The following is a 20,641-nucleotide window of genomic DNA, read 5'->3' as shown; positions in this document are numbered from 1 at the left end:
GCTTCTCTTGCGAAAGACTGCATCTGGCAATGACGATTCGCGTACCTCGTACTCCGTACTCCGTACTGGGGAACGAGGTACGAGGTCGACTCGTACGGAGCAGCATCTGACCTGATGGTGAACATCCGTAAATCGAGACATTTAACTCTCGTGCCTCGTAGCGTCCCCTTCGAGAGCAGTCAACGAGGGCTGTCATGCCGTATCTTTCATGACATACAGGTGCTACTGAATCAACTACACGCTCTTAACCAAGCGGAACACCCGCGGCTCGATCCAAGCGAGTCTCATCCAAGCGAGTCTCATCCGAGAGATGTCGTGCGAGGTACCTGGCAATGACCGAGGAACGTGAGCTTGGCCCAAACATCGACCGCAAACTCAACTTCAGCTGGCCTTCCGAATTATGCAATTCTCAGGACCTCTGGCCACCGTGATTTACGGACGCGGCTGTCGTCACAGACGTCATTCGACGCCTAGGTGCCGTGATTTAGATGACTGCAGCAAGGACATTCAGCATTCCTGCGCGCAAGTCAGCCACGTGTCTTTATTGGGTCCGGGCCTGTTAACACATTCGCTAAAAGCTACGAGTTGCACGCTCGTCGCGAGACGCGTATTGGTGGGCCATGGCATCGAAGACGACCCAAGCATCGCTGGGCATAGCTTGGAATGCGACCCCAGCAAGGGTAGGCAAGGGTTAAGCATACTAGCCCCTCGACAACTCCCATTTCCAAAGACCAGTTTGTCGTTTACAATCAATGCTACACGCTATCTACCGCCCTTGTTTCTTGCTAACATATTGGTGTTCCAAGCCTTGTTCTAAACCAATAGATTACAATGGCGCAATACATACCTCTGGTGGACGAGAACAGCACCAGCGACGACGTGGGTACCCACACAGACGACCCTGAGCTTTCCGACATAGATCTCGAAAAGGTCCCAGAACCCGCTATACTGCCCAAGTGGTATCATATCCCCGGGTGGCGAGCGAGCCCATCAAGATGGCAACCCACTCTAAGGTGGAATCGATGGTCCAGAGAAGACATGCCGGATGCAAAGACGGCTGCCTCATGCGCCTTCGCCTATTTCGTCGCTGCTCTGCCGCGATTCCTACAACCTGGAGGACTGAAGATGAAGAGGGATTTGCACCCCACCGCTTACCTGGATGCGTTGAGAGGCTGGGCTGCTCTTCTGGTCTTCCGGTTCCACATGTACTACAACAGAACTTGGCTCTTCAACCAGTTCGTATTCAGCGGCTTTCTCAATGGACGAGCGATGGTCGAGGTCTTCTTCATCATTTCGGGCTACGTTCTCAGCTACCGCCTTCTCACGATGATTCGGAACCAGCAGCCGGGCCTTCTGAGGGCTCTGGCGTCCTCGACCTTCAGAAGATGGTTCCGCCTCTTCATCCCCACGGGCATCGGCTCATTGATCGTGGCCATCCTGTCCCATTTCCGCTGGTGTCGATGGGATTTGACCCTGGATTCGTTCCCCGCCCAAATGTGGGATTGGTTCAGGGACTTCCTCTCGGCCAGCAACCCCTTTGCTGATATCAAGGGCTGGTGGTACATGGAGGTGTTCCGCACGAAATATTTGGATCCGATGTGGACGATCCCCGTCGAGTTCAGGGGCAGCATTGTCCTCTTCTCATTCTGTGCTGTAGCCGCATACTTGTCAACCCGGGGCCGGCGGATTTGCTGCGCTGTCCTCATCCTCCTCTGCTACTACTGGGGTACTATCTACGCGGCGCTGTTCCTGATCGGCATGCTCATCGCGGATTTGCAGTTCGATCGCCATCCGGAGCGGCTGCGATCCAAGAGACAGCTTCCGCAAGAGGAACTGCACCAGCATCAACAACAACAGCAAGGGACAACCAACAACGAAGCCCCTCAATCCTCCTCTTCCTCTCCCACGAATCAGACGTTCACCCCAGGGAAGAGAAAGGATTCAGTTATCCGCAAGATCAGCTGCACCCTCCTGGTCATTGCGGCGCTCTTCCTCTTTGGCCAACCCAAGGACGGCTGGTCATACCAAGGCCCTTTCCCGTATGACTACCTCAGCCTCGCCATCCCGACATGGTACCCCGTTGACTTGGGCGAGTATTTCTGGCTCAGCATCGGGGCTACGTTGCTCGTATTTGGGCTGGATAACTGCCGCATGCTGCAGATCCCTTTTGAATGGTCGTTCTCGCAATATCTCGGCGATATCTCCTTTGGCGTGTACGTCATGCACGACATTGTGAACTGGACATTCTATGAGCAGGTGGTAGAACCTTTTCGCGTGGCTCACTTTGGCGAGGGCTACTGGTCTGGCTTGCCGGGCATGTTGGTCACCACCTTTGTTGTGCTATGGTGTGCGGACTGGTTCTCTAGGATCGACGACCGCGTTGTTTGGTTTGGGAAGTGGTTGGAGAGCAAGGCTTTTATTCAATGGGAGGAAGTGTCGTGATGAACAGTATGCTTGTTCTCCGTGTGAAAACTCGCTTGCAAGTTTTATGGCCACAAACGTCTGGACTTTGGTCTAACGAGCGGATGGGTTCTAGTTTGCGGTACCGAAGTGTCCGGTCAAAGGTCGCTGCTGGGTCCGAAGTGGTCATATTCTGTTTCCTTCACCACGAGGAGAGGAGGCGGAATGTCTTGGGATATTTATAGTCCTTCCCCAAAGATTGTGCAAACACTGAATTTTCAGAATCGTCAACCGTATAAGGACGCTGGTAGGAGACACGAATCTTTTCATATGTGCAATAAACTGTGTAAACTTAAACCTCTATCCGGGTCCTAGAGCCTGTACAGCTGCTCGTAAGCTTTGGTGGAGGGCCACCGATCTCCAAGCTCCAATCATATCTGTCTCATTATACTCACTTCAGAGATGAGAAAGAGGTTGCTCAATTCCCCGTGGCACGATTGAGAATTATCTTCAAGCAAACATACTGGCCCCTCCACTGGTCACCGCTTCAATCTCTTCTTCCGACCAGGGCGTCCGCCGGAACCGCTTGGGCAGTTCGTCCCGGTCAAAGAACTCCCCTTTCTCAGGTTCAACCGGACCCAGTGACCGGCCGGCATGGCCGCCAATGCGGCCGTATGTCATAGAGCTGGTGGTAGGTGCAGAGAAGGATGGTGTAGGACCGCCGCCTCCGTTGCCGTTACCTCCTCGCAGCGGGCCATGCTGCTGAGCTTTCGATCGGTACGATGCGAAGCTTTCGGGTAGGGAATCTGTGGGCGAGGCTGGGTGGGCGTGAGGGGTGTGGTCTACTGATTCTGCCAGAACCTTTGTCAGTAGTCGACTATATCTTAAACGGACCTGTAAACATACTGGGCGGCGTTCTCTTCCCCAGAAACTTTATGAGCGGCGTCCTTTGGTGGGCTGCCCGCAGGATGAGCGAGGGGCGCATGATGGGTGATCGTTGGGTGTGCTGGTCAAGCTCCCACGGAGGGCGGCTGAGGCAAAGGTAAACAGATCTGGAGCTCTAGCCGATGGGCGTGCGTCCAGATTTCAAGCTTCCCGGTCGAGTTGGAGGCCTTCTATGATTGTATCTGTCGAGCTAGCTCTTTGTGCGTCGGGGCGCTTTTCGCGATGAGGGCTACTGGATGCGGAGGGGCATGGGAGCTTTGCGGACACTCTTTGCAGCGCACGTACTGTGTAGAGAGGAGGACTGATCGGGTCCGAGAAAGGGGGAGAGACTGTGGCTCACGCTCGTGGAGAGAGATCGGTAGTTCAATAATAATTACGGAGTACGATAGAGGGCTTTCGATAGCTTGGACCTTTGCCGTCCATGTCGGCACAACGGAGACACGCGCAAAGCTTCACTAGCGGCGCTGCATCATTTTACCGCTTCTGGCACGACTCTCTCAACTCTCTTTCATCGAACGGTGGAGCCCAATACATGCTCTTCTCGGGTGAAAGCCCACATCCGAACGTTAGGTGACAGACACACCCTCGCGCATTGCCCCGTGACAACGAAAATGAGCTTCGGCAGAGTCCGTTAACGCGCGAGCCGCCATCCGGCAACCTCGACTTTTCGATGTTAATTATGTCCTTCGGCGAGAATCCGTCGCTCAGCTGATGTGTCTCGTGATACGCGGGGATCTAACGCACTTTTATGCCCGTTCCAACAGCGAAGATCCGAACCTCGATTGCGACATCTCAACGTGGGCAGGAATCGCCCAGGAACGTCTCCGGGTAGATTCCGAAGTCAGGTACCATGCACCAGTTGGCGCTCTACGGTCAAGTCCGGAGGGACGACCACCATCGAATGCTCCAGCAATTGGCTGGCTTCACTCGCATGCAGCCGCAAGATGTACGCGAGATCCAGCTTGTCTTCAAAGCTCGGCAACCCTTTGGACTCGACCTGGTGCAATCTATTGGTGCATCCAACCTGGCCTCGCAGCAACAGCAGGACCTTCAACGGGTCAAGCACATGCTCAATGCTGGGCTATACTATGTCCACCTCGTTGGAGAGGTGTTACCCGAGAAGAAAGCGACACGGACAGAAAATGAAGATGTGACCATGACGGACGCCGATACTAGTGCTGAGGCAAAGGTTTCGACAGTGCGGTGGTCGCTTGATTTTAGGGACACTCCTGAGCCTGGAAAGCAATCTGTGAGTTCGAGGATGGTGTCTAGGACGCCGATGGAGGAGGGCAACCTCATTCGATTTCTGGACAATTTTGGTTTCGAGTAGGCGCTCCGGGCTCTTCACCCAAGATTGACGGCTGATTATCATGGCAGATACGTGTCTCGCTACGTGGTCGTTGGCTCGAGGTTCTATGAAAACGACACCACCATCTTGGTTCACAAGGTCTTGCGCCTACCTGAAGTCGAGGCAGGAAAGGCTGTCTCCGACAACTCATTCATCTCCAACATCGACGAGCTACCTGAACTGGACCGATCCGGCAGCTACATTGTCCAGGCATCGATCGATATCACTGATGGAAATAACCCAGAGCTCAAGGACAGAGCAACCCGACAACTACTGGGTATCAAAGAGGCGTTGAAGCAGGCTGTTGATCTCACGCCGGGGGATAGGCTGGCACTGGATACTAGACTTCCTGCGGTCTCACGTAGAAACTGAAGAGAGGCAGCGTGGCCGACAAAGGGCCCGCCACGTGACTCTCGTGATTAATGAAATGACCGTCTTTTGACGCGGTTTGGCGCGTTGGAGCCTGAACTTCAGACTCCGTTGAGTCTCATCTGATGATTGATTTCGAGGAAGGAAACCTGCACACACCATCATCTAAGAAGCCTCCCTCCCTGACAATTGAATCTGGCTCCCCGTCTATGGCTCGTTACGCCAGGTCGTCTTCCGTACGCCATCCCGTCTCCCTCCCGGCTTCACCCTGATGCTTCTGTCCTCAATCTGTTCCACACTATGAAACGATCCGCGCCTCCAGCAGGTTCCATATCACCGCCTCTTGTCAAACGCAAGATCGAATCCACCACCACAAGTATGGCTGCGAGCAAGTCCATATTCTGTAACGCTAACATCTTGTAGACAGGGCGGTGGCCAGTTTCTTCAAACCGGCCTCACAAAAAGAGCCAGAGAAAATTGTTTGGCGGACTGTTGAGAACAGCCTCGTCATTGGCAGATATGACGCATCCAACCCGTCGCCTCAACAGCGTACCTTGCCTGTGAAGATCGCTGCCTTCGATCTTGATGATACGCTTATCGTTCCTAACCAGGGGAAAACATGGCACAGGTCTGCCACCAGCTGGAAATGGTGGGATGCATCTGTGCCTGGCAGACTGAAGTCTCTCCACGATGAAGGCTACCTCGTCGTTATTCTCAGCAACCAGTCTACGGTCAGCCTGAAAGACAACAAGAAATTACTGCAAAAGGACATGGCGAGCCTCACCAACTTTAAGAGCCAGCTCAGTGCTGTCCTCCACCAGCTGGACTTGCCGATCAGTGTCTATGCCGCAACGGGCCAGGACAAATATCGGAAACCGCGGATTGGTATGTGGGAGGCCGTCTTAGGGGATTACGATCTACGAGCCGAGGGGGCTGTCGATATGACGAAGTCATTCTATATCGGTGATGCTGCTGGTAGAGAGAAGACCGATAAGCGGAGAAAGGATCATGCTACGTCCGACAGGTATTCCTCGCCATCATTTCATGGCCCAGTTCGAATGCTCACCGACAGCAGAGACCTTGCGGCCAACATAGGCATCAAGTTCCAGACACCGGACGAATATTTCCTCAATGCGCCCCCGGAGCCATACGACCACGTCTTCGAGCCCAGTAGATATCTCCAGTCCATCCAAGCCGCTGAGCCCACCACAAATGGTGCAGCAGGTGCTGCTGTATCTGCACCCTTCACCAAGGACAGCAAACAAGACATGGTCATCTTTTGCGGAAGCCCTGGCGGTAAGCTTCTCCACTACCTACTGCATGCTGTTTCGTTATTAGAGAAGTTGTGCTCTTGACGTGCATGCAGGCTAACCGGGATCCACCAGCTGGGAAGAGCACATTCTTTTGGGACGTCCTCCAACCCCTCGGCTATGAGCGCGTCAACCAGGACATATTGAAGACAGTGAGTTTGCTCCCAGATAGTTGTCACACAGAGAACCCACTTCCCCGCCCTCTGCATGTGCGGACCTCCACGGAGTAAAGGTCGAAAGCTGAGACAATGCTATTTTGATCTAGCGCGACAAATGCATCAAGAGAGCGAGGGAGCTTCTGGAATCAGGGGCGTCCGTGGCAATAGGTATGTTCAATGTCCTTGTGGCCTCTGAACCCTGCGTTTCCCCAGAGAGCAACCTTTTGATTTGGATCCCCCCCCTGGCCTACTGCAGTGATACGCAGGCTACGCGAAAGTTGACACACGGACGAATGGGTCTTGATGATGTGCCATGCCTCTACACCTCTGGCACCAATGCGATGTCGCTCTTGTACAACATTACACGGTTGCTCCTTTACCGCCTTTGTTGGACTCTTTCCCCAGATTCAATCACCTCCATGTTTTGGCCCTTTCCCCGCTATCCGACGTGTCAGACCCCCTCTCGTTGTGTCTCCTTGCTCATTGCGCCTGTGCAGCCTTGAACTTGCTCACAAATTGACTCCTATGTGACAGATAATACCAACGCGAACATTGAAACCCGATCGCACTGGGTCAAACTCGCCCGCGAATTTAACGTCCCTATCCGCTGTGTGCGTTTCACAGCCTCGACACGCCTTGCGGAGCATAATGATGCCGCCAGAGCCCTGAATCCAGATATAGTAGGTACCCATTCTTCATGCTCTCAACCAACCCCAAGCCGTTACTTCATCTGTCCACCACACTCGCTGCGGCCTTGCTGCGTAGAGAAACAACATTGACTCTCTCTCCTCTGCGACCAGATGAACCCTGAGAATCGATCTCAACTTCCCGGCATCGCATTCCGCTCTTTCCTACAAAGACTCCAGGAACCTACCCTTGATGAAGGCTTCCAAGATATCTACAAGGTCGATTTTGAGGTATGTTAGATCGTCTCGTCTCTGGGCGATGTCGCCTCGTTCAGTGCACCCACGGTGCTGGCACGGTACTTGCTCACCAGATTTGGCATATAGTTTAAGGGCACCGACGAGCAAAGGAAGCTCTGGTCGAGATACTGGGTATCGAAATATTCAACGTGATTGATACTCCCAAGAAGATCGCATCGTTCCGGCTTCGACCAGTGTGAGCCGGCTGACTTTACGAAGGGGTTAGGCTGCAGACAGGCTCGCCGTGACAGCCTCCCCTATGGCCATGTGCACGAACGATAAGTATTAGTGTTAACACCTGGGCCTTTTGTCGAGGTACGACTTGGCCGGGAAAGCATCCAGGATAAAAACTTTTCACGCATGGCTGAAGGCGGAGTTCGCTTGACCTTGCGCGCTGTGCAGGGCAGCAACGCTGACTTCCAATCGTCCACTCCACGGAAGCACTTTTGACCGTGTCCTGACTACGTGGCACCCTATGGTCACTCGAGGATGTCCGCCATGGAGTGCCGCATATTGCTCGCAAGCGATTATCCTTAATCATACGCTCATTGGAGACGGCCATGCAATCCGCGCATATTGGAGCAAGGTTGGGCGAAGTAACCAGACAGGCAAAGAGGCATGGTATTGGAATGACTCACAGGACCAGCTGAATGATCATTCTGGCCAACGTTCATCCAAGTCGATTGAGTATCATTTCCGTGAGTAGCCTCGCCACTGTGCCACTCTTTCGTGCTTCGACGACAGCCACAGGCAGACACAAAATCCTCTTCTTGATCTTCGCCTCGGGCGCTAGATCCAAACAGCCCTGAGCGTGAGGGTCGGGAACGTTCCCCTCTGGACTCGCTCGGCACGGACTGATGCGTGGACACCTTCGCGGCTCAAACAAGTTGTCGGCTTGGTGGAACAACACCGATTGCAAAGTTCCCCAACTCTTTCAACAGCCGGTGTGTTTGTGAGAGCCGTGGTTGAAGGCCAATACAGGGGTTGCCGGCTGAAAGCGCCGAAAGCAGACGCATGAACAATGGACAATCTATTGACCATATGGCTAGTCGCCCGCGATCTACACAAGTAGTAGCGCCGATGGCTTGGGGATCGAATTCTACGCGAGCTATCGCCAAAATCTCCCATGCCTGGAAACTCGCTACATGTTCACCCATTTTTGAAAATCCGCACGTTCCCAGCGGATGGAGTCTCCACCACTGGCGCAGTCGTTACGATGCCGGCATTCTTCATGACGTTATGCAACCTCGCGCCACGGACTATTGTGCACGGCTCACTGCTGGGGTGTGCTTGTTCCTGAGCCGGGGGGGTATTACTCGTACCTAGAATCAGCTGCACGTCGTATAGGCTGAGAAAAGACTGCCACCCTTGACCCTTGGGAGGCCGGCTCCTAGCCGAAAGGCGTTGCCAAGTGGACAGGCGCATCCTGGTGTGAGAAGCCCCGGTCGCTCTAATCGTCCCGATTTCGCGCGGAGGGTGGCGTGGAGGAAAGAAATGGCGACAAAGCCCGCCGTCACCCACGTTTTGAACCTTGGCTGGCTTCGGCTCCTAGCATAAGTGTTTGTTGGCAGAGATTCTGCTGGGCCGAAACGGCTGAGACCAAATATTTTTATTTTCTATAGCTGTTGAATTTTCCCCCTCAAGCGTGTGATGGGGCCGAAGGAAGCGGAGACGTGGACACAAAAAAAGGTGTTGCTATGCACGCCTCTCGGAACCCATCAGAATGGTAGCTTTCGAGCACTAGGGCCGTCTTAAACATGGCAAAGTTTGCCATGTGCCGCAAGCTTTTCATCGCTACTCCGTACCGCGGGTGATGGAGCAGAGTAGCAGCGCCGGACGGGAACATGACCGCTTTGGGCAGGTCGATAAGCTGCATTCGCAGTGATGGAGGGTGACGGGGTGCGATGTTTGCTCGCCCGTGTATATCTGATACCGTTCCTGCATGGTGGTTGACTGTGGGCCTGCAGTGCCTGGCAGCACGACGAGCCTTCATGACGGGCGGAAGCAGGAAGCGGCACGGCAGACTGCACAAGCGCCATGCCAGAGCACGGACAGACAGCAGACAGGTGCGATACATACAGCGGGTCCGAACCCCCAAATGCATCTCTTCATGCTGCTGTGAGAGGCGCCACACGAATGGCCTCAGCCACTAGGACGGGGAAGAGATTGCTGTGGTAAAAGAGAATCTATGCAACAACCCGGTCATTGTACCAGGTAGGAAGCTGCCTTGGACTCCGGCAGTGCACCACCAAGGACCATTCACACTCTGACTTGTGATATTCTGTCTTGTTGACAAGGATGCTGCCACAGCAAGCAAGGGGGCCAAGCTGTGCAAAGGTAGATTTGAAGCACCGCGCAACGAGTCACAGAAAGGCTCATATGAGCTTGCAGGGCACATCCCACGCCTTGGAAAGATTTCTACTATGTAGAGATGGCACAAAAGCTCAGACATGTCGCAAAGGAAGCCAACACAGCCAGCAAAGCCAGCTCCCTTCTCAACCTTTCTCGCTTATTCTACATATGCCCCGCAAGCCGTTTTTCGAATTTCCAACAGTGATTCACCCACTTCAGTCATTGACCGAGGGAAACTGGACACGCTTCGGCAGAGGTTGGCAAACACGGCATCATTCCTCACTGGACAACCACCAACACAAGCCGCTGGGAGGAGGAAGAGTGATTGGAGAGCCAAATCAGTATCAAGACCGTTGAAAAGGTAGGCAGGTGTTATTGCGCGAAACTCTTCCGGCGTCGCTGCTTCTGTGTTTCTTAGCCATGACGCATGGGCGCTCTCCGTCGTGCCGCTGATTCGAGGCCTTTGCCCTTGGCTTGAAGCTTTCCCTGTCTTGGGGCGCTGTCAACGCGGCATCCCTGCCCGGGGGGCGTCGGTTGTTGAGTTCGCCAGGCTTGGGGAGCCCCGGAGCCAACGAGCCAGGGTCTTGAGTTAGTGGCACCCCCGCCCAAACCGACCGACCGGGCGGCGAAGGATTGGTTGAGCACAAGCGTTGCCCAAGATTTTCTTTCCAACGTCCGGCCACTCACACTCTTCTGCTCACTGTGACCTGTGTTGTGCCTGGCTGAGTTGTCGACACCTCTCTTACAGATGGCACCCGTTGACTGACTGGCAAACGAGACCAGCTGTTCTGCCTCCATCTGACCAGTCAGCCGTCACCAGCGGCCAGCACTGCCCTGGCTTCACTGTTTGGGCCGCGACACGTTTGCTGGGTCGACCTCAGCAAAAAGACATTCACGCAAGCGCACTCCACCAATCCGTCATGCGCGCAACGCTCGAGCTGTGACCGCGCTCCGGACTCCAGTCTCAGTCGTGTCTTCGATTCTTGTCATCTTCCTCGGGCATGATCCCAGGCACTCACTCGATTTCCTCTAACCGCACTTCAAGAATAATCGCGTTTCTGATCTTCGAGCCACTATGGAGCACACAGCTGTATATCCCTCTGATGCGCCCACGCGCAGCAGTCACTCTGCCGCCTCCTCAGTCAGTCAGTCCTCGCCCACTCAATCACTGTTCTCGAAAGGCCATTCTTCGCGAGGCTCCGGTTCTTCGATCGCGTCCTCGCCTGTTCCGCGAGACTCGCTCGACATGTTCGGCGCGGCGAAAAGACTGGAGGACGTCACAGAAGAGCCCCATGAGAAGGACGAGTTTGACGGCTACACCCTGGTCAATGACGGGACATGTGACTGGAGTTATTACGACAAGGCTCTCTCCAATGACTACGGTCACCCGTCCCCTACCACGACTCCTGCAGACCCGGTTTGGAGCTTGGGCGAAACCGATAACTGGTTGCTTAGCCCGGGGCGCCGTCAGCCAAAGAGAAGGAGGTCGATGGAGCAACCACTCACGAGTCACGGCAATCGCTTGGGCGGCAGGTTCAGTTCTCTGTCACGACGGTGGAAGAATCGATCTGCTGCCGGTCCTCAACTGTCGATCGTCACGCACCACAGCTCACCTGCTTCTCGCTCAGGATCCCTGGGCTCTTCACAAGTACGAAGTCCGGCTCTCAGTGCCATTTCCAAGCACGAGGGTGGACTGCCTTCATCGCCGACCTTGCCGTACGTGAATGACTGCTCATTCTCAGCTGAGGCCGCGCCTATAGACATTGTGCGAAGACCAGAGGAGGACGTGGCAGAGCCAGGGCAAGCCACAACGCCTCTGCTCCCACCTCTTCTTTCCGAGCTTGGCAAGAAAGACGAGCCCATCCATTCACCACTCCAGTCACCTGCGATTGCTCCCACCACGGCACTAGTGACCTCCCTGCCGTCTCTGGATACGCCCCTGTCATGTCTGCCGTCGCCTCCCCTGTCCACGAGACCCTCGATGGTTTCGATGCACAGCAGGTCCCGCACAAACACCCTGACGAACTCTCCCTTTTGCGACATTCCTTCGATGCAACTCCTCGAGGATGCTTCCGACCCATGGGATGCAAGACTTGGTCACGCCAACTTCACGATCCACCCGGAGCCATATGTCCCCGACGTGTTCGACCTGGACTCGTACACCGAATACCGTAAAAACTGGGATCAAGCCCGGACGAATTATGCGAAGCATATCGCCAGAACTGTCGAGCATTATGGGTCTACCTCCAAAGTCTACAAGTTGACCGAGGAAAAATGGGCTTCTATCGACAATGTCTGGCAACGGCAACATGATCTCATGAGAACTGCCATGGCTCCCGTTCTCGCTCGCTTGAGCGACGGGGACTCGGAGATGCAGGACTCGACTGCATCTAGCGCCGTCCTCGAGAAGCCATTGACCAAGCTGGTTGTTCCTCTCATTGACGACAAAAGCGGCAAATTTCCAGAGCTCGGCGACGGCGAGATCGTCGGACCTATGTCTGTTGCTCGGCCACGGATTCTCACCACTGACCACGACAAGAACCTCGGAGCAAAGAGTCCACCTCTGTCACCTCACAAGCGCAATCTGATCAGATTCCTCTCAGACATTTTTCATAACTGAGCTGAGACGCGTACCTGCTCTCTTATCAATGTACACAAGTTTCTCCTTTCGACATGTACCCCAGTTCTCTCGGACCATACAGAACGACGACCTCATCATCGCAATATTACGGCTGGAGTTGTCGAGAGATAGGCACCAACAAAACGAATCAAGATGACCTCGCGGTCCCAAAGACCTCGAGTTCGGGAGCAATCCCCCCTGCCAACAATACGTTATGTATATCTTCTCCCAGTGACACATCACCACCTACACTGAATTCGGGTATGATGTCGATTATTTCCACGACCCTTACGACCTACACTCCTTTGACGAAATGATTTTATCCGCGATTGAGCGCGCATATATGATCATGACTTGCAGACTTCAGCACAGCGAAGTAAAGCGACTCGCGAGCATACACTCGTGAGTACTCAACGTATGGTGTTCAAGGCCAGAAAATCTCCCAGGCTCGGAGCTCGGAGCCGGCCGGGACATAGTTTCTATTGCTACCACTAAATGGCGGCTTTCATACATCTGCGACCTCGCCAGAGGATTGAGATGGATGCATGTTAGCGCAGTCGGGCTTTGCTATCTTGGATGGATATAGAGGGGGTTGAGCGCAGTGAGATAGATGGCCAGGTAGATGCTGCCATTGACAAGTAGATGAGATGAGATGCAGCAGAGTGTGAAATGAGACAAAACTTGAACTAAAGAATTGCATCCACAAGGCGCGATGTCGATGAGCATCACGCATATAATTCTTACAGGCAAGCTAATTTGTACTTTAGCAGTACGGAGTAGTTGAGATGATCATTGAAGCTCTTGCCCGTGTTTTAAAAAAGGCTGTCCTTCCCAGGCTGTGGCGGGCATCACGTGCATTTCACGTGACCATAGTTCATAATTGAGTTATCCTTTCGGACACTTCATAGCTACGTACTTCAGGAGATAGAAATATACAACACACTGCACACGGTTCACTCAGCACCACGGTGCCTTGAACAATGGCAGCGCTTGGCGGGTAAATATGAGTAAAAGATGCGGACTCACCCCGACCGTGCCGCTTGCATAACGACTCTCCTCCACTCTCACCTCGCTGAACTTCTCCCTGACTGCCGCCCGACATCCGTATACGATCATGCAGGAGAGAAGATGTTCCGACCAGCCCGTTGTATCTGTGTCTTCGTATCTGCTCTTTGCCCCAACCATTTTGACTTGGCCATCTTCTTACAACGCTACACACGCAGGGTGGGTTGAGGGGACCAGAATCGGCAGCTCGGGAGCCAGCGTCGCCACCGAAACGTGCGGCCGGGCCAATTTGCCAAAGTCCAGCCTCACGTTTTGAGAGTATTGGATTTGCGTCCAGAAAAGGTCGATCGTCTTGGCGCTCAGTTGCTTTCCCGCCTGAATGTGGAATCTCGGGCCAGGGACATCGACCAGATTGTCGGTTGGCAGAAGGTCCGTGGCGTCTTTGTGGGTGTAATCACCCGGCTGGATCTCAACCTTGTGCTTCACAATCGACACCCAGTATTGGCATGTCACGTCAGTCGCATTCGCGTTCCTCTTTACCGCATCGGGGAACACTGTCATCTTGTTACCGTCTGCAAGGAAGGCAGTGTTGGACACGCCGCCGTCCCCAAGGGTTAGATGTCCAGTCTTCACAGTAAACGCCCAGTCGCCGAGAAACTTCTTTTTGGTGTTGCTGGTTTGGAGGAACCAGTTCGGATTGTTGACACCAGTCAAGGTAAGAACCCCGGTGGCTCTAAACCTTTTGAGGTTATCTGACTCCCGGATCGTCTTGTCAACAACCTTGTCTGTCATGTTCTTCGGCCCGCCGGTGGCTTTGCCGATCGTCGCAGTCCCTGGCACGCCAAACGGCACAATGTTTACATCAGAACTCACGGGCGCTGTCGGAGTCATTGCTCTGAGTCTCAACGTCTTGAGCGGTAAAGGCAGTTCCGTGTGGGATCGACGCCAGGCGGGAAATTGTGGCCGGGTTCTTAGGCCAATCCGTCGCAGGGGTTGACAAAAGCAAGCCTTGTTCAAAATGAATAGCCCCCAGGTCTCTCAGATCTGCTCTGCCGCTATCCTTGTTGAGGCGGTCAGATATTGCCTGCTGATAAGGTATTCCCGTCAGGACCACATTCGCTTGAGGCTGAAATCCCCGATTGGAAATCTTGCCAAGGACGCGGCCCTGTATGAATTGCAGCTTCTCGCTCGTCAGGTTGATCTGAAGAAGATTGTCCTTGCTCGTATCAGTGCCGAAGCCGGATGTGGGAAGGAAATCGTTTTCAAGCCTAACCTCACTGTTCGACAGCGTTAGCCACGGATCTTAGGGGTTGATGTGCCGTGTCGAGTGTGCCGCACGATCGCCTTCATCGACCACAGGAAAGAAAGGGCGCGTACTGAAAGGTACACGTCAGCTTGACCAGCATTTCGTTTTAGCACAACATACCCAAAAGTTCCCACAAACTTGTCCATCACTTTACCCAACGATGGATCGGTGTCAGGGTGAAATATGATGGATTTGGGCAGATCGACTTTCGGACCGGCGACCAGGAAACTGCCATGGTGCTCCTTGTGTTTGTGTAGCTCACCTCCACGAAGTTCACCGACCGCCTGGATGGAGAAGCCCGGCGCGACATCGAAGCTTCTGGTATCATCAGTTTTGACCTCGCTGTTGGCAGGAGACAGACGAAGCAGTCCATGGCATTCGCACGTCGACAGCACACCGCCACCATCTTGCCTGACGGTACCGTCTTGGTCACGCGAGATTCCAACGGTGCAGGTTTCAACAATGTAAGCTCCAAGGACGCTGCCCACAAAGAGAGGTGGCCTGTCCTTACACCCGGACTGTGGAACCCCAAAACGCAGGAATGCAAGAAGATGGCCCCAGAAGGATTCAATCGCTGCTACCATTCCATCACCCTGCTGCTACCAACTGGCCAGATCCTTTTCGCCTGTGGCGGCGAGCGGATCCCCGACGATACCCATCAATGTACTGGGTAATAGCCAGAAGGACACACTCACCAATGCCCAGATCTTCAACCCGCCATACCTGTTCGACGCCCAAAACCAGCCCGCTGCCCGGCTCACCGTCTCAAACGCCCCGGCCAGTGTCGACTACGGCGGCAAATCACCGTCACCCCCGGCGCCCACGATGATGTCGGTCGCGTCACCCGTGTCCACACCGGCTCGGTCACGCACTGCAACAACCATTGTCAACCCTTCCTCGACCTGACTTTCAACGACAAGAGTGTCCCCAAACTCGAAATCAAGGCTCTGGTCGGCTCCAACCTCGCTACCCCATGTCACTACATGCTCTTCGTCCTGAACGAGAAAGGTGTGCCGGCCCATAGTCCCCATCATCCGCCGCAATCCTGGCCCTGCGCGGGTGCCAAGCGCCAAAGTCCTGGTCAGACATCTCGCCGTCGAAGATCACGTTTCCCTCGATCTCAAAGCCTTCAGCGCCCCGATGGTGGCCGACCGGAAGCGTCCAGCCGTTGTCTTGGGCCTCACACCTCTGTTTCCATACGGTCTTGGGCCTCACACCTCTGTTTCCATACGGTCTTGGCCATCACACCTTTAATTCACTACGGTCTTGGCCCCTGCTGGGGCGCCACCTACGAAGCTCTGCAGCACATCTCCGACGTCGGAATTCGTCTGTCCCCTTGCCAACAAAGAAGGCTCTCTCGCCTTTGTCTACACGGAACACGACATCCTCCCGACGTCGACGTCTGGCACCGCGAGTTCAAGCAGCTCATGGGCGGCGGTTATACCTGGCGCGGCATCGAAATGATCCTGTCCGGCGTCGTCACCGCCACCGGCAAGAAGCTCACCCTCGCCGGCAACGATACCCGCTCTGACCTTCTCCTCGCGCCCTTTTTGCAATCCAGCAAGATCGAGTGGGATTTGCAAACATGCACCATGAAGCCCATGTTCGAGGCCGAGGCCGGTGCATCCGCACGCCTCGTCGCGTTCATGGTAAAAGCATATACGCTCAGAGGTCCAGTAATGAAGCATAAAGCGATCGAGTGTCGGTGTTTTTTCTTGGGTGTGGTGGGGGGGGGGGGGGGGCGGGCGATCTCCAGAGGCTGTCGACCTCTGCTTGACAAGTACTACCGCCTTAGTCCCTCCTCTTCTTCAATCTCTGGAGAGGTGGCTGCATAGCGACGGGAAGTCCCCCTGTGTTATCCTGTCCTTTGGAGGGTTCCCTGGCGTGGATGGATATTGAAGGGAAGGTGTGTGGGTGGCCTTGCAGACCGTGAAGAGCCGACTGTGAAGAGCCGACAGAGTAAGACATTGCTCTAGATGAATTGAAATATAATCTACCATCGGTCGTATCTTGCCTTGTGTGTTCTTTAGGTCATTCGTTCAGAGCCTTGTCCCTCCGCCGGACCAGTGCGCATGGGTTCTCGCTGCTGTATCAAGCTTCTCGAAGGGTATTAGCAGGTGACTGTTGGTTTGCGTGGGCGCAGGCTGTCTCTGCCGGTTTTCTGGTGCATGTCCGTGAGTGCGACGTGTTGGGATTGCTGATTGAACACTGTAGTCGTGGCCGAGAAGCGACGGTAGTTCCATCTCGGTGGCGTACAGCGTGACAGGGCGGCGTAAGGGAAGAAGGCTTTAAAGCTTTGTCAGGACCAGTGAAGACGAAGTCATAGTGACACCTGTCTGGTAGGCTGGAGAGCTAGGCTCGCCCATGCTAGAGTACGCCTTTCTCTTGGGGAACCTTCGGCCTCCCTCAGGCCTAGAGGATGCCCAGAGCCACGACATTTTAAGGGGGCACTGCTAGCCTAAGAAGAACCCAGGGGTGCCCGAAATCAACAGCTTCAGTTGAAGAATGCAGCCAAATCAGTTCGATTGGTACCATTCCTTACGACTATCACCGCGACGGCTATGTAATGCGTACAGCACTCGGTTTCACTAGCTTCGGTCGCCTAGCTACTCACGCTTCACACCACGAGAAGGTGGCTGTTCCGACTTCGCGAAGCATCCTCCTCTTACGTTGAGCTTCTCTTCTCAGCCTCTTGCCCTTTGCCTCCACGACCTATTCCTTCCTGTGGAGCTGTTGTATGTATGTACAATCGTTCTTGGGTCGTCGGCTGAGGTATCGAGATCATTGATGTGCGTTGCTTGCTACATGCTGCTGGGAAGCTTGTAGCCGTTCAAGTTGTTGTACATGTTGAAGGTAAGGACGCAAACGAAACGCTCAAAAGTTAGTCGTCATGGCGTACTGGGAACGCCTTCTATGTCGTAAGTCATTGCTCGTGGTGCTGTTGTTCCGCTTGTGGTGCAGGGTACATGCTTCGATGTGTGGCTCTGTTATTGGTGCTCAGCTATTGTGCTGGCTGTGGTTCCGGTGCTGTACAAGTGTACAATAATTACAATTCTGAATCTCTGAAGAGCGTGCTGTTGTTTCGCTCGATTGCTGTGTCGTTTGCCAAAGTGCACAATGTGCCTGCTGTCGTACACTGAGTATCTTTTTGACGAATGTGTTGCTGCTCCGTCCAGTCTGCTATGCAGTAGTTCCGGATCTTGGGACCGGAACAATACGTTCTGTAATACATTGCTGAGTTATTGATGGCCGTCGTGAAAACGCCATATGGGATGTCGTCTTGTGTGTCGCTGTTGCTCGTAGAGCGAGATGACCAAACTTCGATTGGGTCATGAAGACGTTGAGGTGTGTTGTATTTACCGTTGTTGCTGTCCGCTGCTCGGACAATGTCATTCCAGCCGAGTCAGTGCTGTGGCTGCTGGCCACGCCCATCCCCGTCAATGTTGTACGGTGTGCATACTCATGGCGATTACAGGATGGACCACGGTTCCGATCCCCACCAATGTTGTATGACTTGCATACTCACGGCGATTGCAGGATACATGGTCCCCACCGATGTTGTATGCCTCGTGGTGCCCGTTGTCGAGAGACGATGTTCCCGTGAGTGAGACTGCGTTGTTCCTGACGTCCAGAGAGGATAGACAGTATCTCAATCTTCTAAAAAGAGAGAGTAGAGGCCATATCCATCACCAGACAAGCAGGAAGTCGCCCGTCTCAAGGTCAGATGCTCGCAGACTCGGAAAGGTGCTGTCAATTGACGAGAGAAAGCAGTATCTCGACTTCCAATTGGGAATCGAGTAGAGGCCATCTCTAACGCCAAACAACAGCAGCTCAAAATTGTCGATTTCCGGTCAGCAGGCCAGCGAAACTCCAATCCCCATCTGAAGACCCCTCCGCCGATGATGTTAAGTAAACATCATGTCCGGCAGCCGTGAACGGGCTGTTGAGGGCGGCGGTGCTCCTGAATGGAGTATAGGGGGCTTCAAATGAGTTATCCCCGAAGGAATACTCCTGTGGGATGTCCTCGCCGCTGGGTAACCAGTCGGCGACCTCCCTTACAGGGAACTCGAGGTTGAAGTCGCCAGACCAGGCGCCCATCTCTAAAGAGAGAGGATCAAAAAACCCCTGTTGGGCTTGGTCGGCGCCCGTGCCATATGTAGGAATGGCAATGGCTGAGGACGCCAAAAAGTCCCCCAACAGGTCTTCTTGCTGCCGGGCAGGAGGCACATCTGCCGCAACAGGTGGGACTACCGGCAGCGAGGGCGAGACAGGGGCAGGAACGGGAGGGAGAACTGCTGCTTGGGCAGGCGCCGCCGCAGTAGCAGCCCTTGGCAACCTAGCCCGCTGAACAAAATGGGCGATCTGGTTTGGTGCGACAAAATGTTTCGTCGCCAGATGCCGCTTGAAGTTGTCAATACGTCTGTCACTGTGTCCGCACAGATGACAGGTAAATCTGTTCTGGCCGTGACTCCTCCGATGTCTCTGCCAGTTGGACCTGTCGGCGAAGTGCTTCGGCGGACTACAGGCATTGCACGACCAACGATGCCCACCGTGCGCCGCGAGTATGTGCCCGGCGAGGGTGCTCTGTGCACCGTACACGCTGGTGCAGCTCGGGCACGGGAATTGAATGTGAGGGTTGCTAGGCTGGGGAGGCATCTATCGGAGCGGTATTAGCAATATCTATCTTCCTATGAGAAGTTGCAAGTACCTTTGAAGACTGGGAGGTTATTGACTCCAAGAAGATGCGCTGTTGTGATGTTTGTTGTGTTTGGAGCTCGACGTCGAGTTGAACAGAGCTTTGGAGCTGGTATCAAGTCAAGATCGAACTGTGGGAAAATGGAGGGAGACAGAAGAACGGAGGAGGAGCTTTATACCCTATACCAGGTCAATGCCACGAAGGCCCTCTGCCTTTCAGTTCACATATTACTCAATGCACTAGGAGTACCAGACTTTGCGAAAGGCTAACACTATCAGGCGCGAAGACGGGGTGGAGCCGGGGAAAGAAGTCCGGAAAAGAACATGGATGTTGCTGTCCTTGACACCAGAGACACCGCCGGCCTCAAGGAATTGGCAGCGCTCTGCTACAGTGGCATGCTGTGAAAGAGACACGCGTCAAAGGCTATCGAGCGGTTCTTGTGGTTCCGTCCATGTGAAAACTTTGTGGTTGTCCATGGCCAGCATCCAAGGCACCAAGAGCTGTTGAGATGTTTGCCGGAGGAGTGTTCCGACTTACCAGCTGCGAGCTCTTGGCGGCATCGAACGCAGATCGGGCACATCTACTGCTGGAGCAGCGATGACCCGGGCATTCACCCTCCGCCATAGACGTCTGCAAACCCAGAAAACCTGCTCAGCGATGGTTTGGGAGCGTTAAGCTTGGTGCAATGGCGGGTGGCAGGCATCATAAACTGTGAGTGGATTTGCCCAGGAGTCCATTATCAATCGCGGACTCAATTCTTGGGCCCTGGACAGCCCTTGAGCACTCCTTCCGGTCCTACTGGAAGAATTTGCGCGAGAGCAGCTCTGTTCTTTCTGAGGCAGCGGACTTGCAGATCCGACCGTGGGCATGTTCGGTCCGTGAGGCTCCACCAAGGGCTCAGGAGCTATCCTGTGGAAAGCAGCAGTGGTCCTTCCTTTGAATTCTTGGAGCTGGAGCTGGAGCACCATCGTTAAGAGAACTTCTCACCATCTCGAGAACACCTTGCAGGGAGTCAGTATCGCCCTTGACCGACTACAACGAGCTTCAATGTCTGTGATTATCGGATTACGATGCCAGAGCAGAGCTGGAGCGACGAGGCCGCTCAGCCGTGCAGTGGTGTTTAGGTTGACAGATCAGCGAGATCTGAGATTTCGGAGAAATGGCGTGAACGCGCAAGTCAGGCGGGCGACAAAACGTTGTGGGTGGCTC

At 54.2% G+C, this 20,641-nt stretch overlaps 7 protein-coding genes across 7 annotated transcripts; 4 read left to right on the top strand and 3 right to left on the bottom strand.

The window, feature by feature from the left end:
- Positions 1–831: 831 nt before the first annotated feature.
- G647_06247 (uncharacterized protein) lies at positions 832–2,442 on the top strand (the record flags this gene model as incomplete). The annotated part of the gene is made up of 1 exon (XM_008730569.1): positions 832–2,442. One exon carries the CDS (start codon positions 832–834, stop codon positions 2,440–2,442), a length of 1,611 nt encoding a protein of 536 aa, XP_008728791.1.
- Positions 2,443–2,910: 468 nt separating this feature from the next.
- G647_06246 (uncharacterized protein) lies at positions 2,911–3,385 on the bottom strand (the record flags this gene model as incomplete). Its single annotated transcript, XM_008730568.1, has 2 exons — positions 2,911–3,251; positions 3,307–3,385. 2 exons carry the CDS (start codon positions 3,383–3,385, stop codon positions 2,911–2,913), a joined length of 420 nt encoding a protein of 139 aa, XP_008728790.1.
- An 810-nt stretch (positions 3,386–4,195) lies between these two features.
- On the top strand, positions 4,196–5,065 carry G647_06245 (uncharacterized protein; the record flags this gene model as incomplete). The annotated part of the gene is made up of 2 exons (XM_008730567.1): positions 4,196–4,671; positions 4,723–5,065. The coding sequence occupies 2 exons, from the start codon at positions 4,196–4,198 to the stop codon at positions 5,063–5,065; spliced, it is 819 nt and encodes a 272-aa protein (XP_008728789.1).
- Positions 5,066–5,362: 297 nt separating this feature from the next.
- G647_06244 (polynucleotide kinase 3'-phosphatase) lies at positions 5,363–7,606 on the top strand (the record flags this gene model as incomplete). The annotated part of the gene is made up of 8 exons (XM_008730566.1): positions 5,363–5,438; positions 5,486–6,086; positions 6,135–6,358; positions 6,448–6,524; positions 6,638–6,698; positions 7,065–7,210; positions 7,331–7,447; positions 7,541–7,606. 8 exons carry the CDS (start codon positions 5,363–5,365, stop codon positions 7,604–7,606), a joined length of 1,368 nt encoding a protein of 455 aa, XP_008728788.1.
- A 3,274-nt stretch (positions 7,607–10,880) lies between these two features.
- Positions 10,881–12,425, top strand: G647_06243 (uncharacterized protein; the record flags this gene model as incomplete). The annotated part of the gene is made up of 1 exon (XM_008730565.1): positions 10,881–12,425. One exon carries the CDS (start codon positions 10,881–10,883, stop codon positions 12,423–12,425), a length of 1,545 nt encoding a protein of 514 aa, XP_008728787.1.
- Positions 12,426–13,628: 1,203 nt separating this feature from the next.
- On the bottom strand, positions 13,629–15,320 carry G647_06242 (uncharacterized protein; the record flags this gene model as incomplete). Its single annotated transcript, XM_008730564.1, has 3 exons — positions 13,629–14,263; positions 14,304–14,707; positions 14,857–15,320. 3 exons carry the CDS (start codon positions 15,318–15,320, stop codon positions 13,629–13,631), a joined length of 1,503 nt encoding a protein of 500 aa, XP_008728786.1.
- Positions 15,321–18,567: 3,247 nt separating this feature from the next.
- On the bottom strand, positions 18,568–19,392 carry G647_06241 (uncharacterized protein; the record flags this gene model as incomplete). Its single annotated transcript, XM_008730563.1, has 1 exon — positions 18,568–19,392. The coding sequence occupies one exon, from the start codon at positions 19,390–19,392 to the stop codon at positions 18,568–18,570; it is 825 nt and encodes a 274-aa protein (XP_008728785.1).
- Between the last annotated feature and the right edge of the window lie 1,249 nt (positions 19,393–20,641).

The sequence above is a fragment of the Cladophialophora carrionii genome (assembly GCF_000365165.1).
Source record: "Cladophialophora carrionii CBS 160.54 unplaced genomic scaffold supercont1.5, whole genome shotgun sequence".
NCBI lineage: Eukaryota > Fungi > Ascomycota > Eurotiomycetes > Chaetothyriales > Herpotrichiellaceae > Cladophialophora > Cladophialophora carrionii.
This window is presented reverse-complemented; position numbering and strand designations above follow the sequence as displayed.